The following is an 18405-nucleotide window of genomic DNA, read 5'->3' on the forward strand; positions in this document are numbered from 1 at the left end:
TAATTTTGAAAGAATATATTTAAATCCTCTCGCGACCCCCAGCTCAGTGCACTGCGACCCTTCTGGCCAGTGAGAAGAACAGGGGAACGCAAACTTTTTTCATCTGTGAGCCAAACTTAGCGAGTTGAGGGTGATATGCATATAGGAATGTTCTTCTGTAAAGACATAAAATAAATTAACTTGGACTAACTCTCCTCATTCTTGTGACTTCTTAAAAGTAACCCCTTGCAGCAGGTCGAATTAATCCACAATGGGGGCCAGGTTTAGCCCGCCGGCCCCTTTTTGTGCCCCCCTGATCGAGATCAAGTTTGGCATATATTGTTTGGCATATTTGTCTCATTCAAAACAATGTAAAGATGTTTTCTAGTTTTCAAATTTTCAAGTTAACTGATTAAGTGCTGTTTTCCATGTTATAAATTTCCATTGAAATTTGAGCAAGTCCTTGACCATTCTGTGACATCTATGTAAAAGTATACATCTATTGTTTCCATTGCACAAGTTTTTTCCTCACGTCCCAGATACACAATTTTTAAGTCTGGAGTGTTAAGGAATGTTAATGTTGATAATATCAGTCTAATGTTCATGAACAGCCAGACAATTCCCTGTGAATAGTAAAACCACAGCAATTTCACTCAAGCAGACACTTAAACAGCTGAAAAGAAATAAAATGTTTTCCGCCATTAAGACATTTAAGATTTATTTTATAATTACAGACATGAAACAAGATGATTAGGCTTAACATTTTGTGAAGATAATGTCTGGCTGGATTTGTGGCATGCATAATAGAGACATACTTGCAATGTGACTTATGATTGTGACCATGGACAGTCACAATCATCTCAAAATCTTAAACTATGTAACTGATACACTTAACAAGTCTTCACTGGTAAAAGAATGATCCCAATTAAATAAATTATAAAATAAACTGCATGCATGCTGAAAATGGTATAAAAATGTGAGCAGTTCTTCTATGCTAGACATTGATTTAGCAGCCAGTCGAGTCAGTGCAAATGAATTACTTTACGGTGAGGTAATTGAAAATAAAAGATACTTTGTTCAGATTTGAACACTAACATGAGTTCCGGCACATTATTTTTGCTTAAATCTGGATCATCCTTCAACTAAATAAGCTACCAGTGAGCCTTCCTCTCTTTGGCAACTCGCTCCAGGAAAGATGAATGGCTTGCGTAGAGAGGAAAGGACGAGTCAACATCCACCCACTGAACTTGTCCGGCATCGTCCCCAGCCTGTAGTGGCAGCTCACTCACACTGTCGCCTACAGCACATAAATGAAGAGTTATTCAAGTAGAATTGTACTTTAATGCACCCGTTGTACTTAAAGGCACACTATGGAACGTTTCCAGTGTTGTGTCTTCCACTTGCTTGTCTCTATGGAGATGTTATTGCTTTGTCTGGGATGTACTGGGGTGAAAGTTATCTATCACTGTGGAGACAAGCAAGTTATGGCCAAGTTACAGGTCAGAGCTGTGGATGCATGTTGTCAAGGTGATTTTGGTGTAGCAAAAACACCTACATTAATAAATGCAAGATTCTTAAGTTTCATAGAACAACTTGAATGGGCTGTATGACACCACTCCACTTCAACTTACCAACTTAAATAAGATAATCATTTAAAGTGATTGAATTAAGTAGTCTATGTCTTGACTGGATTATATTTTGACTGTTGTAAAATAAGCTTTGCCAATAGATCAAGTGAGTTTTGTTCTTAATTCAAGTGCAGTAGCATTTTATTTTTTCAAATGAGAAAATACAGGTCTTTTTCTCATTGTAAGTAAAACAAGATATTTTTTGGTCGGTCAAAATATATCAAAAGCAAGATAAAGACTACTTATTTCAAGCAGTTATTAACTTGTTAGTTTATTTCAAATGGAAACTCAGTGTTAACTCAAGTGTCCCACAGACATATGTAATTAGGACGGACATTAATCCAGACGTTTCAGGCTTCCAGAACCAGCCAATCTTCTTTTTACCTGACTCATCATGGAAGTTCACAGCTACCGTTTCCATCCAAGCGTTGTCAGTGTTTCTTGGATCATCTACATACCCTTTGTAAACCTGAAAGACCAGAACAATTTAATACATTTTTAAAAACAGGATTAGGCCGCAGTAGTTAGATTTTGTTATGAAGAGTTAGCTCACCTCAAACCCCTGTGAGCTAAAGAGCTTGGTGATACGCTCATGCAGTTTGGTCTTGTCTGATGATGACATTGTCAGGGAATTTAAAGCTTCTTCTGAGAATTCTCGCTGCAGTGTGAGGGAAATCTGTTCCCCTGGATCGACCATACCCTGTCGAAACAACACATTTGCAAACTTTACAATCACAAACCTGACAGAACTTGCTTTAGTTATGGACCTATTAGGGCAAAGTCACTGTTCTCAAACGTTTAAAACCAGATGAAAACTAGGGCAATCCATCTATCTCCATCCATCTTCTTCCGCTTATCCGGGGCCGGGTCGCAGGGGCTCCCGCCAGACTTCCTCCAGCTCCTCCGGGGGGGTCCTGAGGTGTTCCCAGGCCAGCTGAGAGACATAGTCCCTCCAGCGTGTTCTGGGTCTTCCCCGGGGCCTCTTCCTGGTGGGACATCCCCAGATGCCTTAGATGCCCGAGCCACCTCAGATGGCTTGACATTGAGGGGCTCTACTCCGAGCTCCTCCCGTGTGACTCACCTTATCTCTAAGGGAGCGCCCAGCCACCCTGTGCAGAAAACTCATTTCGTCATCTCGTACCCGCGATCTTTTGGTCATTACCCAAAACTCATGACCATTGGTGAGGGTAGGAATGTAGATTGACCGGTAAATCGAGAACTTTGTCTTTGACGCAGCATTGATCCACCTGTCAATCTCATGCTCCATCCTTCCCTCACTCGTGAACAAGACCCTGAGATACTTGAACTCCTCCACTTTGGGGAAAGGACTCCCCACCCACCTGGAGAGGGCAAGCCACCTTTTTTGGGGGGGATTTGGAGGTGCTGCACACTCTGCTGCAAACCGCCTCAGTGCAGCTGCAGGTCCAGGTTTGATGGAGCCATCAGGACAAAATCGTCTGCAAACAGCAGAGATGGAATCCTGTGGTCCCCAAACCGGACACCCTCCGACCCCTGACTGCGCCTAGAAATTCTGTCCATAAAAACTATGAACAGAACCAGTGACAAAGGGCTAAACAAAGTAAAAAATACAACTAACCCAAACATTGACAAAATGTAGATTCAATTGACTCAAAATTCTGAAAATAATTGAATAGATGAGGAATCCTAATGGCTCTTGTAAACGTAACACAGTTTAAAAACACTGGGCTAGATCGTTCATAGTGATTGTTAAGATTGTTAGAATATTTATTTCTTATTCTCAGATAAATAAATTTGAACTTGAATAACAGTTTTAAAATATGTCACTTGTAGATTATCTAGTGTGAAATACTGAATAAAAGTAAAATGAAAAAAGAAAGTACAACAATCTAGGTTAAATAATTTCAACCAGTTCAACCATTTCTGTTTATGGCTGACTTGAACCACAAATGATTACTGTCCTCCTCAACTAAAAAAAAAATATTATTTGATTAAACTAATAACTAACTGTTAAATTTAAAGTGTCTACTGAAGTGAAATCACAAACCCCGGGAATGGCCCACTCTCCACAGTCCTTCCTCTTGATTGACACAAATTGCAGAATGGGACGTTTGGAGACGGCATGTTGCATCTTAGCTCCTTTTGCACCCACTTTCCATCTACAAACAGTTAGAGTCAGACATATATTTAAAAAGCGTAAAATATACAAAAGGAACTGTTGAGCGGGTTACCTTGTGACGATGGGATCAGCGGCATGATTTGGCCCCCAGCGCCCGAGCAGACCCCTGCCTGTCACCCCTGTGCGCCCTCGAGGGTTTCTGAACAAAAATAAGACAGTTCAACAAAACGCACTCGCTAACAATATTTATTTTATCCGTTTTATATCTTGGTCTCAATATTTACGGCGTAAACATTAAAGGTGGAATGGAAGATTTTTTTCAGCAAATTTTTTATCATATTTCCTCGTGGCGTGGATAAATCATTTGTCCTGCCACGTATCAATCATAAAACGCACCTACCGCTCACCTGCAGCCGCGTCAGGCTCGTCCCCACGTTTCCGCGTGCCTAAGCGTATGGATCTATCATAATATAGTTCCCTCAGTGTACGGGGCAAAATGAAGACGGAGAAAGACAGTTCGAGCTGACGCAGAAGTGGACAGAAATCTACGGGAGACGAGAGATGCGATGCGCTCCGTTGTGCTAATAAACAAACGCACGTGTGTGTTGTATTAGTCCGCACGGGGGAGTGCGCATGCGCACTTCCGCCTACGTTCTCAAATCGCCGAAAAATCGTCCATTGCGCCTATTACGTTTGAGCTAATGAGTAACTTTTTTTTTTTTTTTTTTTAATCAAAGAATATAGGGGCTACCAGCTAAATAATGAATTAATCAAAAGAAATGTAGAAACACAATATATTCAGTTTGCTGTAGTGATTGGACTTTTGGATCTTTAATGGGAAAGAATCTTTGGATTCGTTCATTTTTAAAAAAGCTGTCAAACGTCTGTTATTATTATTTTTTTTTATATAGAAGACACCAATCTGGTACCTAATGTTGTCCATTAACTAGGCACTGGGAAGAATGATAAAAGCTAAGATTTGATTAAAATTGTCTAACTTTGAAGAGGGACTGTGGTTGCTACACTGCAGAATAATTCTTATGTGCAAACCCCCCCATCGATGTAGCCTAATCTGCTTCTTCTTCTCTTTACAAACATGACACCTGAAGTATTGAGGTCTACGTCGGTGTAATCCCTCATTCGTCCAGGCGTGTTCCATAGTAGAAAAAGCTTCAGTTGTAGTCATCTGGACTCAGTTTGAAAAATAGACCTTTCGACTCTCATCCAAGAGTCATTGTCAATAACAGAATTTAGATCGAGAACTCCGATATTAATACTGTTCTGTGGTAAGACCCACCCATTGGGTCTTACCACAGAACAGTTGAAAGAGGAGTCAAGGAAGCTATTTTTGTTAAAAAAGAAAGACCTTCTTTAAACAGAAATGGAGGGCTAAGGTTTAATCTTCCTGTTATTTATAATGGGTTACTGAACCCCTGGAAAGGTAAAGGACCAGGACCAGGACATTCAGATGCTAATCAGGTACTCAGGGTGGTTGAGCCAGGGTCTCACAAAGACAAAGAGGATTCTAATAGCCCATTAGGATTCTGAATAGGCTAGCTCGGTAGATACAAGGGGGAAGTTTCTGTTGAAACAAACAACTCTTTCTACTTCAGGAAGGCTCCTCCCAATGGGCGGGTCTTACCACAGAACAGTATTAATATCGGAGTTCTCGACCTAAATTCTTTTATTGACAATGACTCTTGGATGAGAGTCGAAACGTCTATTTTTTCAAACTGAGTCCAGATGACTACAACTAAAGCTTTTTCTACTATTGAGGTCTACATTAATGCTTTTCTATTAACCCTAAGATATTAACTGTAGACTGGATTTTGTAGTACTTCACTTGGTGTGTAGAAGGTGTGTAGAATTACTTTATTGTACGTAGTTGAGTAAATACCAATTTGCATATGTCATACACTTTAACTTAAAATAGTACAAACAGTAGGTAAGTGTACTCACAGAGGCTTTCCCCCTTCCACTCTGTAGATGCCTTCAAAACTTCTGCGGTCGATATTACCATCCAAGGCATTGAACTTTGGTGAAAATGTACTGCAAATGAGTAAACACAGTACAATTGAGCGAAGGAAACCACAGATTATACAAGATATGGTGATATGGTCTTACCCAATTTCAGGGTCTGCCCAGCACGGCTTTTTGGCTACAGCAGGATTGATGTGACTAACAGGACTATACTCTGGCCAACTCTTACTCCATGTCACCTTGTCATCCGAGACGGGATATCGCTTCACGTTGGACCCTGGATACTGGGGGCATCTGGATTTGACATGGAGCACATCTGAAGATGTCATGATTTGATGTCTTGTGCTGTAATAGTGATATCTTGTGGAAGAAGATAATTGACAATCTCTGAAATGATTGTCAAGTGAGCAGGAGATGGCCGGCGGTCTGCAAAAATAAATAAATCAATAACAATAAAGCAGGGGTTTAGTGCAAAGTTCTGGGTCCTGGGTACAAACCATCTTGGTGGACCCCCAATACATATGAAAAAATGCCTGTTTCTGTACTGAACATGGCATAAAAGAGTTCAGCCACACAGACACCAGTGAAATTAAGTATACATTCATATAATTTTCGCCCCTGGCAACAGAACAACCAAAGGTAAAAAGTACAAAATGTTGTGTTTTGCAGGGCAGTCTCCATGGAAAATACACTTAATGGGGACATATAATGCTAAATCAACCTATATGGGCTTCAAAACCATGCTATTATCTTACTCAGAGTTGCATTTAGATTGATTCATACATGTGTGAGTAACATGTGTTTCATGCACAACATTGCGATTTTATTGTGATGTTGTAATAACGATTGCATTAACTAATTAACTAACTAGCTAATTAAGGAAATACAACCCGAGTGGCACGGGAATAAATGTCCTCAACAACAAGACTAAAGACCCACTTCGGAGAAGCCTGGCCAGTACAAACTAAACAGCCTTAAATGTCTAATCTATAAGATACATTTAAAACCTACCTAACTCCCCCAGCGTAAATGTGACGAGGCAATCCAAGGACAGCAAGTGCTAGACGAATGTGGCCAATCCAGTACTGCCGCAGTGAAAAGAATACCATTCCTCTTATAGTTACAAATCAATCAATAATCAGCCCAGCCCACATGAGCAGAGCAAACTGCATCGTAACCAGGAAGTGCACAGGTCCCAGCGTGATGACGACAGCTGCGTGGGCGTGGTCAGTTGCACGTTGTTGTTTTTTTCCCATAGTTTATAGTAATTTTCAAACAAATGAATTTTGATCTTATGTATAAAACTGGATACATCTGAACATTCAGTAATTATTTTTCTAGATGGATGTAAAAAAAAATATCCATATATATATATATATATATATATATATATATATATATATATATATATATATATATATATATATATATATATATATATATTCCACATTGTGTGTGATTTTATGAATTTGTCTAATTGAGTGCTTTATTGCCATTGTATCTATATATTCTGCTTATGTTTTTTAATCTTATGTGTTTTGTATTCAACAAAATACATAAGAATAAATAAAAATCTAAACAAATTACTGGAACGTACCTGTTTTTATCTTTTTATTTCGTTTATTTTTATTTTTAATTTTTAAAAAAAAATTCTTCTCTCCATTCCCTATTAAGAATATGAGAGGTTCTGTACATAGGAGTTTTGTTTATAAGAGTTTTTTTCTTAAGAGTGTTTATCTGTTCCTTTCTTCTGTATCTACTTGTGTTGCAGCACCGAAATTTCCCTATGTGTAGACAAATAAAGGCATATCTTATCTTATCTTATTTCACCAGAGAACACTCATCAAGGTTGTATCGGCTTAAACATGCTACTTTTTAAGCCCCTCTCTCACTATGTCCCTTCTCACTCTGATGGCTGATGGATCTCATATGTTAGAAGTTCGATTCTTCGGTGTAAAAATATGCAATGATGGAACACATGGTGATAATATGGTTGGCACTAGGTCATATAAGGAATTGGACAGGAAGTGACGAATTCCAAGATGGCGGCGCTCTTGCGGCCCAAATCACTTGTGGTTCACCATTTTGCTACACCTGGTGGTGAGAGAGATAAAGTTACTGTCTCGCAACGTCAGGTTGATAGACTTGCTGGCCCGATGGTTAGAGACACGGCTTGGTACAAATTGTTCGTGGGTTCGATTTTAACCAAACGAAGTAAATCTAAAACGAGGTGTTAGGGTTAAGGGTTAGGGTTAGGGTTAAGGTTAGGGTCAGGGGTTAGGACCCAGACCCATGTGATTTACATTTTCACAATTCTTTGTTTTACATTCAATGCACGCCCATTTAAATTGTTTCTCAGCAAGACAACACCGCCAGGAACTCATTGTTTGGTCCTTGTACACATCAAATGCATCGTAAACTTCAGGTTTGGACCCAAGAGTGAAAATTATTGATGGATCAGCAGAATTAGCGGGACCGTTCGCCATGTTTACTACGGTCGACCCCCTGTTTACTTCCGCCCGGCTCCCGCCATGTCGTCCTCGCCATGTCGTCACGGGCCTTGTCGTCACTTCGTCCAGTCCAATTCCCTATATGACGTAGTGCCAACCCTCACATTACTTCTCTTCTTCTTCTTCTTTGGCTTTTTTAGGCGGTTGTCACTGTGGTTCACTTTTAACACTGCAGGTCCACGACAGTCACACACAGAGTGCTTTCTGTTGTTTGGTGTTGGTTGTTGTTGTTGTGAGAGAGGGCAAGATAAAGGCAGAACACGACATGATACTAAGGGAAACTAGACGCTGTGCAATGAAAGAAGCTTTGAAACAGGCGTTTTTCGACAGCTTTCGGCGTTTTTTGACTGCTTCTTCTTCTTCTTTGGTGTTTTATGGCGGCTGGTATCCAAGTGTTACATTACCGCCAGACTTTATTCTTTAGACTTTATTCTCCAGACTTTATTCTCCAGACAGAGGAGGGACAGAAGAGAGATAAAGGAAGTGCAGAGGAGAGAGAGGAGGGACAGAGGAGAGACAGAGGAGAGACAGATGAGGGACAGAGGAGAGACAGAGGAGGGACAAAGTAGGGACAAAGGAGACACAGAGGAAGGACAGAGGAGGGACAGAGGAAGGACAGAGGAGAGACAGAGGAAGGACAGAGGAGAGAGAGGAGGGACAGAGGTGAGACAGAGGTGAGACAGGAGAGACAGCGGAGAGACAGGAGGGACAGAGGTGAGACAGAGGCGGGACAGAGGAGAGACAGAGAAGGGACAAAGTAGGGACAGAGGAGACACAGAGCAAAGACAGAAGAGGGACAGAGGAAGGACAGAGGAGAGACAGAGGAAGGACAGAAGAGGGACAGAGGAGAGAGAGGAGAGACAGAGGAGGGACAGAGGAGAGACAGAGGAGGGACAGAGGAGAGACAGAGGAGGGACAGAGGCCCACAGAGGAGAGAGACAGAGGAGGGACAGAGGAGACACAGAGTAAAGACAGAGGAGAGACAGAGGAGGGACAGAGGAGACACAGAGTAAAGACAGAGGAGAGACAGAGAAGGGACAAAGTAGGGACAGAGGAGACACAGAGCAAAGACAGAAGAGGGACAGAGGAAGGACAGAGGAGAGAGGAGAGACAGAGGAAGGACAGAGGCCCACAGAGGAGGGACAGAGTAAAGACAGAGGAGAGACAGAGGAGGGACAGAGGAGACACAGAGTAAAGACAGAGGAGAGACAGAGAAGGGACAAAGTAGGGACAGAGGAGACACAGAGCAAAGACAGAAGAGGGACAGAGGAAGGACAGAGGAGAGAGGAGAGACAGAGGAAGGACAGAAGAGGGACAGAAGAGGGACAGAGGAGAGAGAGGAGAGACAGAGGAGGGACAGAGGCGGCACAGGGGAGAGAGACAGAGGAGGGACAGAGGGGACACAGAGTAAAGACAGAGGAGAGACAGAGGAGGGACAGAGGAGCCTGTGTTTGCACTGGGTGTTTTTCTGTTGCTCCAAACACGTCACACATGTGTAAAATTGGCTCATTTCTCCAAATGTCTCGCACCCCCTTGGCAAGGCTCCGCCCCCCAAACGGGCGCGCCCCTCAGAGAAGCTCTGGATTAACTGACACTTGTTACCAGGTGTTTCTTTATGATCCATTTTGCATATAAACACACCAAAAATCAAATCCAATATAATATCATATTAATATTATTAGGTTATCTGATTATTCCTTATTTTTTACAGTTTTCCTTTTTATGAGCTCTAAATATTGCATATTGACCTCTACTTGACAGTTACTTTTCTCCAAAGCAAATACAGAGAGCAAATACAAAGCAGATGTAGAATAAACACAATTGACCCTTCTGTTTTTGGCACCTTTCTTTTAATAATATATCAAGCATTAGAGTTTTTGTATAATTCATCATTTACTGCATTTAATTTAATTTACAACAGCAGCAAGGCACAAGTAGGCTTTTCTTTACATTTCTAAATAAGGTACACTAATTACTAGAGGTGAGAGAGATATTGAAATATGGACATTATTGCAATTTCCGTTTTTGGAGATATGCAAAATTTGACTATTAAATCTAGTGTAATCCGCCAATTTGTTCTTGTTTTTATAGTTCATACACGTTTTTGTGCAATACACAAGACATTTACAGGCACATTTTAGCAAATTCCTGATGCATTGGCAAAATATAGTCAAAATATCGTTATCGTGTCATAAATACTGAGATATTCATTTTTGCCAGTATCTCTTTAATCGTTACACACATCTACAGGTTTTAACACAAATTCAACCAAACTTCCCAGGGTTTTGGTGCATTACGTATATTTCCTACGCTGCAGTAGTATTGTAGTAAGACAAATATTCAGTACCTATCAAAAACACATGGCTTTTACATTATGGAAGTAGAAAAATACATTTTGTGGTTTTCCAGAATTGTCGGTGTAATCCCTCATTCGTCCAGGCGTGTTCCATAGTAGAAAAAGCTTCAGTTGTAGTCATCTGGACTCAGTTTGAAAAAATAGACGTTTCGACTCTCATCCAAGAGTCATTGTCAATAAAAGAATTTAGATCGAGAACTCCGATATTAATACTGTTCTGTGGTAAGACCCGCCCATTGGGAGGAGCCTTCCTGAAGTAGAAAGAGTTGTTTGTTTCAACAGAAACTCCCCCCTTGTATCTACCGAGCTAGCCTATTCAGAATCTTAATGGGCTATTAGAAACCTCTTTGTCTTTGTGAGACCCTGGCACAACCACCCTGAGTACCTGATTAGCATCTAAATGTCCTGGTCCTCTACCTTTCCAGGGGTTCAGTAACCCATTATAAATAACAGGAAGATTAAACCTTAGCCCTCCATTTCTGTTTAAAGAAGGTCTTTCTTTTTTAACAAAAATAGCTTCCTTGACTCCTCTTTCAAACCATCTTTTCTCCCTGCTTAAAACCTTCACCTCACCGTCTTCAAACGAGTGATTAGAGGCTTCAAGATGGAGATGCACGGCACTCTGAGGTCCTGAACTTGTATTTCTTCTGTGCTGATAAAGCCTCTTGTGTAGAGGCTGTTTTGTCTCACCTATGTACCGTTCTTTACAGCTTTCTTCACTGCATTGGATCGAATAAACTACATTGCTCTGTTTTTGAGTCGGCAACTTGTCCTTAGGGTGAACCAGTTTTTGTCTTAAAGTGTTTCCTGGTTTAAAATAAACAGGGACTTCGTGTTGTCTAAAAATTCTCTGCAGTTTTTCCGACAGGCCAGACACATAAGGGATAGAAACACCCTTCCTTCTCTGTTCAGTTTCCCTTTTGTCCTGCTTCTTGGTTCTCTTCACTCTGTTGAGGGCCCAAGCGGGGTAACCACAGGCTGAGAGGGCATTTCGGACATGTTTTTCCTCTTTCTTCTTGCCCTAACATCACACTTGCTGTATATATTGTATTAAAGGTTATTTAGTGTTATAGGAGTGCGCTTAATGACAGTCTCGGCCTCCTTAGACCCGGAGGACTTTGGTGAATGGAAGATAAAGCGTGTTCATTTGTTCTTGTCGTGGAGTCCGCTCTCGGCTCTGAGGGCCTGGCTGCTCGCTGAGATGAAGCTCACCCAGTGCTGGAGATCCTCTGGAAACTCAGGGCACTCGACCTGTGGAGAAGAACACGTACTTGTGACTCAACGAGAAGGAAAGGACTTTAAAAATAAGCTTATGGACAAATAGACATTTTAAAAGCAGCGGTGTTAAGTAGTTGTGTTTGCTCTCAGTCAAAATAAATAGTCCTATTGGCCGCTTTTTCACAGTTTTAAAGTCATTTTTGGGATATAGTTAGTAAATTTTTGCTCTGAAAAGCAAGATAAACGAAGGTTTGGAACGTACAAAATGGCACAGCAGACACGTCGGTAAAAGAGATTGAAATTAGAGCTGGAGGATCCTTGAGGAAACCACCGAAATGACGTTTATGGTGCAGTAACACACATAATGAGTGTAAGAGAGTGAGAGCGAGCGCCTCGTGTATAAAGCATGTTCGAAGTTTCTGTTTGTATTTTTGACCTCAACTAGACAATCTTCAATTCAAGTAATAGTTTATCATTTATAGTTGCAGTGCAGATACAGAAAGAAGAGTCACAGTAATGAGTTTAATTGTTGGGAGTATTGGTTAATAGGAGTTTTTGTTTATAAGAGATCTTCTACTGAAAGTGTTTTTCAGACTTCCTATAAGTGATCTGTTCTTTTCTTCTGTATCTACCTGCGTTGCATCAATGAAATTTCCCCATGTGGGACAATAAATAAAGGATTATCTTATCTTATCTTAATAATTATACCGATATTATTTCCTCTACAGGGCGGCAGCTAACTTATTCTAGCAGTAAACTATTCAGCCATTTAAAAAAAAAAAATCATGGTTTTATACATGCATTTATAACTAGATTAATGTCAAATATGCTGCTTGAAGACAAGAAAATATTTTTTATTATTATTGTATTGATAAAAATTGCAATTTGCATTTTTTTGTGCTGTTTTTATTTAACAATTTCACCGTCTTTAGATTAAAAATATATTACTTAGTCTAAATAAAAATTGACAACTATTAAATTAGTCAACGATTATTTCAATTAATTGGTACAGCCCTATTCTTCTCTCAGGCAGCTAGAATTAGTCAACTAATCGCGACCAGTCGACAGTAAAAGTAAGGCAAGGCAAGGCAAGGCAAGTTTATTTGTAGAGCACATTTCATACACAAGGCAATTCAAAGTGCTTCACACAGCAGGAAAAATGCATTCAAATCACAAAGAAATTACAGAAACAGAAATACAATAAAATTAAAAATCCTTTCAGTCATATGCGCTGCTAAACAAAACAGTTTTTAGCTTAGATTTGAACATTGTCAGAGTAGAAGCCTGTCTCACATCTTCAGGAAGACTGTTCCAGATTTTAGCTGCATAAAACTGAAACGCAGATTCCCCATGTTTTGTCCTGACTCTGGGCACCAGCAGGAGGCCGGTCCCTGAGGTCCTCAGAGTCCGAGATGGTTCATATGGCACTAACATATCCAAGATGTACTTTGGTGCTAGGCCATGGAGAGACTTGTACACAAGCAGAGCTGCTTTAAAGTCTATTCTCTGAGCCACAGGAGCCAGTGCAGAGACCTGAGAACAGGACTAATGTGATCATACTTCCTGGTTCTAGTCAGGACCCGAGCAGCAGCGTTCTGGATGTACTGCAGCTGTTTTACAACTCGTTTGGAGAGGCCAGTGAGCAGGCCGTTACAGTAGTCTAATCTACTGGACACAAACGCATGGATAAGTCTCTCTAAATCTGGTTTTGACACTATATTTTTGATTTTGGCAATGTTTTTTAGATGGTAAAAAGCTGCTGATGTTATTGATTTGACGTGGCTATTAAAGTTCAAGTCTGAGTCCATTATTACCCCCAGATTTCTAATTTGGTTTGTAGGTTTTAGAGCGAGACTCTGGAGGTGACCGCTAACACTTTCTCTTTGTTTCTGTGGGCCAATAACGATTATTTAAGTCTTGTCTAAGTTCAGCTGGAGAAAGTTGTTTTGCATCCACAAACTGATCTGTTGGATGCAGTGACAGAGTGAATCTACTGGTCCATATTCACCTGCCGATAGTGAAACATAGATCTGAGTGTCTGCATAATTGTGATAGGACACATTTTCACTGCATATCAACTGACCTAACGGCAGCATGTAGAGGTTGAACAGAAGGGGACCCAGGACTGACCCTTGGGGCACTCCACAGGTCAGGGTCATGTGGTCTGAGACACAGCTACCAATTTCAACAAAGTACTTCCTGTCTTCCAGATAGGACCTTAACCAGTTTAGGGCAGTGCCAGTGATGCCCACCCAGTCCTCTAGTCTCTGTAAGAGGATCCCATGATCGACAGTGTCAAAAGCAGCACTCAGATCTAACAGAATTAAGACTGAGGCTTTGCCCGTGTCAGTGTTCAGGCGGATATCATTTGTCACCTTGACAAGAGCAGTCTCAGTGCTGTGATGAGGTCTAAAACCTGACTGAAAAACATCAAATGAGTTGTTTATTAAGAGGAAATCTGTGAGCTGTTGGTAAACAACCTTTTCAAGGACTTTGCCCCAAAATGGCAGATTAGAGATGGTCCAGTAATGACTCAGTACTGCGGCATCAAGACTGCTCTTCTTTAGGAGAGGCTTTATGACCGCAGTTTTCAAAGACATTGGGAATGTTCCAGATTGAAGCGACATGTTAACTATGTGAGTGAATGGTGCTAACAAACTGTTCAGCACAGACTTTAGAAATCTGGTGGGTAACAAATCAAGGCACCATGTAGATGAACTCAGACTGGTGATGATCTCATGGACAGTTTTGTCAGTTACTGGTGCAAAGTGAGTTTTCAAGGACAGCATCAAGCTCTTTAGCGTTTCTGTCACAAATATTATCAACATGCACATTGAAATCACCTGTAATGACCAAACCATCAAAGTCTGTGCATACAACTGAAAGCATCTCAGTGAAATCATCAATAAAACTTTGGCAGTGCTGGGGAGGCTTGTATAAAACAATGAAGAGAATGGATGGAGACCGTTTTAGCTCCATTTTAAAGGATACATACTCAAATGATGAAAACACCCCAAAAGACAACCTGCAGGTAATTATTTCATCTCTAAAGACAGCACAGACTCCACCCCCTTTTTTGTTTTCTCGTGTTTCAGATTCAAACTTAAAGTTGGGTGGAGCAGATTCTATCAGAACTACATTTCCTGTGTTTTTGTCAAGCCATGTTTCAGTTAAAAACATAAAATCAAGATTATAAGAAGAAATAAAATTATTAATTAAGACAGATTTGTTACATAAGGATCTGACATTTAGCACAGCAAGTTTCAGACTAGTTTCAGTGAGACTGGGCTTTATCTTTTCACAGGGAATATGAATCACATTTCTCAGATTGGGCCTGACTCGCATTTTGTTTTTCCATCTGTGTGATGATGTGACTACAGAAATAGCACTAGGGGGGGCTCTTTTTACATAGGGCCCCGGGTTGGTTTGATTTTTAATGTGACAATAAGTCCCGGCAACGCTGAGACCCAGTGCATCCTAGCTATGGGAGATACCAGGTGAAAGGCGAGGTTGGATGGGTGGTGGGGCTTTTGTAGCCAAGGAGAGTTTGGGACCAGGTGAGAGGCGAGGGGGGATGGGTGGTGGGGCTTTTGTTGGTGTAGTCGGTACTGACATAGCCCTTGCTATATTGGGCGTGAGTGGAGCCATCTTAATGCCTGATTTGATCAGACTTTCAAAATGGCTGGGAAGGCCCATGGGTGAGAGTGGAGATGAGAAGGAGAATGATGAATCTTTAGTGGGAGTAGATGTTGCAGGGGGAACCCAGGGCTGGTGTGAAGGCAGGGGCGATGACAGGGATGTTGTTGGGCTTGTCACAGATGGGTCCAAGGCCTTTGAAGATTGTTCCTTTGCTGGAGGCGGTGGAGGTGAATGTGGAGCGGCTGGAGCTGAATCCTTTGCTGGTGGTGGTGGAGCAGCTGCTGATGAATCCTTTGGTGGAGGCTGAGGTAGTCTCTCTAGTCATATTTTAATTTGTAATTGTTATCAGGACATTATAAAGACTCTAATATACAAATGACAAGACCTTTTCATAACAAACACTGTGGAATTATTCAATCAAAATGTCAAAAAAAATATTTCTGATTTGAATTTTCTCTCTAGAAGCTTTCACTCACCAGATTTCAGCCTTTATTTGTTTGCTTATGGATTTTAAGTCTCATTTATGTACAATAGAAATCATCGTTTGACCAGTCGACTAAATGACTACAATGAGTCAACTTTTAAAATAAAGATTCGTCGTCTGGTCTCACCTTCCTCTTGCACAGGTGTTGCATGATGGGTGTGGTGCGTATGGTGGACTGTTTGCAGTACATGATGGCGCACAACACTCCGTCTTTGGTCAACACGAATCTCTGCTCCAGGTAGAAGGCCTTCTCGTCCCACGTCACGACGCGGCTCCTCAGCTCGTACCCTTCCCTGACAAACAGGGCCCTCCTGTAGCGAATGGTGTTGGCGCCCACCACCAACATGTTGCCCCTCAGAGCCCACACGGCCTTGAACACGCCGTTGCGCGTGTACAGCGAGACCCGGGCGAAGTCGCACTCCCGGAGGTAGCGGGCGTTGTTCATGTGGCACATGTCGATGTCGTTGAAGGTGACGCGGCCCGAGACGACCTGCTCCGCCGTGATGTCGTACACCGGCGGCTGGAACCAGGCTTTGAGAATGACGGCGGCGGTGCGCAGGAAGTACCACAAGTCCAGGGAGGAGAAGAGAGCCAGCAGGGCCCCGAGCAGCCACAGCAACCACCACATCGCAGCCTGGAGAGAAGGACGGATTAGGTTATCGCTCAAAATATCCAAAACTTGTCGTTATAGAAGAGCTGCAATGATTAATACACTAACTGTGACTGTTATCTGGACTGTACAGACTCTAAAACACATGAAAAAACACATTTTAGAACAAAGATGGAGGCATTATTCAATCAAAATATTAAAAAAGAACACACTTTTAGCATTTTTTATTAATAATGCACTTAATTTGTGAATATTCTTTATCCAGAAGCATTCAGTCACAGTATTTCAACTTTTATTTTGTGTAATAATGTATATAAAAAGTGTCATTGTTTACTCTGATTACTGATTAATTAAATGACTAGTCAGCGATTCATTATTTTTATTTGTCGACCAGTCAAACAGTTATTTCTAAGTTTGGATTTTTAAATTAAACGTTTTTGTTATAAAATGTATTTTTCATCAATAATTATTTAAAAAAAATATATCCTTTCCATCAAATTTGGTTGAATATTGAAGCCATCTTTGTGATAAAACCAGTTCTGACGGCAAATGTCGCGTATCGGTTTATGCTCCAGACACCGATTAACGATTATCGAAATGGTCAACGATGATTTTGCAGTTGAATAGTTTCAGTTATTCAAGATTAATTGTTGTAGCCCTAATGTCTATATATTCTATTGTATTAAAGCCTAAAACATATTTACTGTTATAAAAATGACTAAACTATATAATAAAATAGTTGGATTAAACTCGGTCAACGTGACGTCAGTATTTTTCGCGATCTAAAATGACACATTGAGCTAAAGGTTATAACGCTTGAGCTCAAACGTGCCACAAACAGCCCAGATCAAGGTAAAACAGTAGTATTATCATATGTGACACGAAAAGGATCAAAACAATCACTGCATTTGGAAAGAGTCTCCAAAATGTCTCCAGAGTATGAGGGAAAAAAACGTGCCTCCTTCAGCACCATCATGCTCAAATGTGAAATATATAGGAGGGTTTTGGAAAACAGTGAATGCATTATAATTCAGCAAATTAAAAATAAATCAAAAACCCCACAGACACAAAAAAAAAAAAATATATATATAAAGTATATATTGAAGCATGTCACAAACAAACTAAAAACAACGCTGCTTAAAGTGACATTTCATACAAGAAAGAAAGAAGATCTCCACAGTCTTAGCGCAGTCTTTCCTTCTGTAACATGATCTCTACGACGTAAAAAACTGAGACATAGTAATTGTTTAAAATGTGCACATGATTTTTGCGTGTGAAAGTGTAGATTAAAGTTGCTCTTACCTGTTGTTTGGACACAGTTTAGCTGTAAATGAGTTGACTCAGCGACATCGCACTCTGCGCGGTTGGCACTACGTCATATAGGGAATTGGACTGGACGAAGTGACGACAAGGCCCGTGACGACATGGCGAGGACGACATGGCGGGAGCCGGGCGGAAGTAAACAGGTGGTCGACCGTAGTAAACATGGCGAACGGTCCCGCTAATTCTGCTGATCCATCAATAATTTTCACTCTTGGGTCCAAACCTGAAGTTTACGATGCATTTGATGTGTACAAGGACCAAACAATGAGTTCCTGGCGGTGTTGTCTTGCTGAGAAACAATTTAAATGGGAATTGCACTGCTCTCCTGCACTTGTAGGCTGCAAACACAGCATCCACAGGCTCTCTTCCTCATCTCTGGTGACTTTAACCACGCTTCTCCCTCTTCTGTTCTACCAACATACACCCAGTATGTTACCTGCCCCACCAGAGAGAATAGAACCTTGGACTTATTTTTTTGCCAACACCAAGGAGGCTTATTCCTCTTCCCCCCTCCCTCCCCTGGGCAGCTCGGACCACAACCTTGTACATCTGAGGCCTGTGTATGAACCCATCGTGCGCA

General features: G+C 41.1%; 2 protein-coding genes across 2 annotated transcripts; both read right to left on the reverse strand.

The window, feature by feature from the left end:
* Positions 1–902: 902 nt before the first annotated feature.
* Positions 903–6884, reverse strand: nudt9 (nudix (nucleoside diphosphate linked moiety X)-type motif 9). Its single transcript, XM_072442546.1, has 8 exons — positions 6697–6884; positions 5830–6111; positions 5665–5754; positions 3818–3904; positions 3634–3745; positions 2161–2307; positions 1992–2076; positions 903–1276 (listed from the first exon to the last, which is right to left on the reverse strand). Exons 1-8 carry the CDS (start codon positions 6792–6794, stop codon positions 1131–1133), a joined length of 1047 nt encoding a protein of 348 aa, XP_072298647.1. The 5' UTR covers positions 6795–6884; the 3' UTR covers positions 903–1130.
* A 4760-nt stretch (positions 6885–11644) lies between these two features.
* LOC140357593 (protein THEM6-like) lies at positions 11645–17862 on the reverse strand. Its single transcript, XM_072442109.1, has 3 exons — positions 17805–17862; positions 16020–16526; positions 11645–11802 (listed from the first exon to the last, which is right to left on the reverse strand). The coding sequence occupies exons 2-3, from the start codon at positions 16518–16520 to the stop codon at positions 11695–11697; spliced, it is 609 nt and encodes a 202-aa protein (XP_072298210.1). The 5' UTR covers positions 16521–16526; positions 17805–17862; the 3' UTR covers positions 11645–11694.
* Between the last annotated feature and the right edge of the window lie 543 nt (positions 17863–18405).

Source organism: Eucyclogobius newberryi, unplaced genomic scaffold (assembly GCF_026437365.1).
Source record: "Eucyclogobius newberryi isolate DKJ021-1_F unplaced genomic scaffold, fEucNew1.0.hap1 SCAF_13, whole genome shotgun sequence".
In the NCBI taxonomy this organism is placed as follows: domain Eukaryota; kingdom Metazoa; phylum Chordata; class Actinopteri; order Gobiiformes; family Gobiidae; genus Eucyclogobius; species Eucyclogobius newberryi.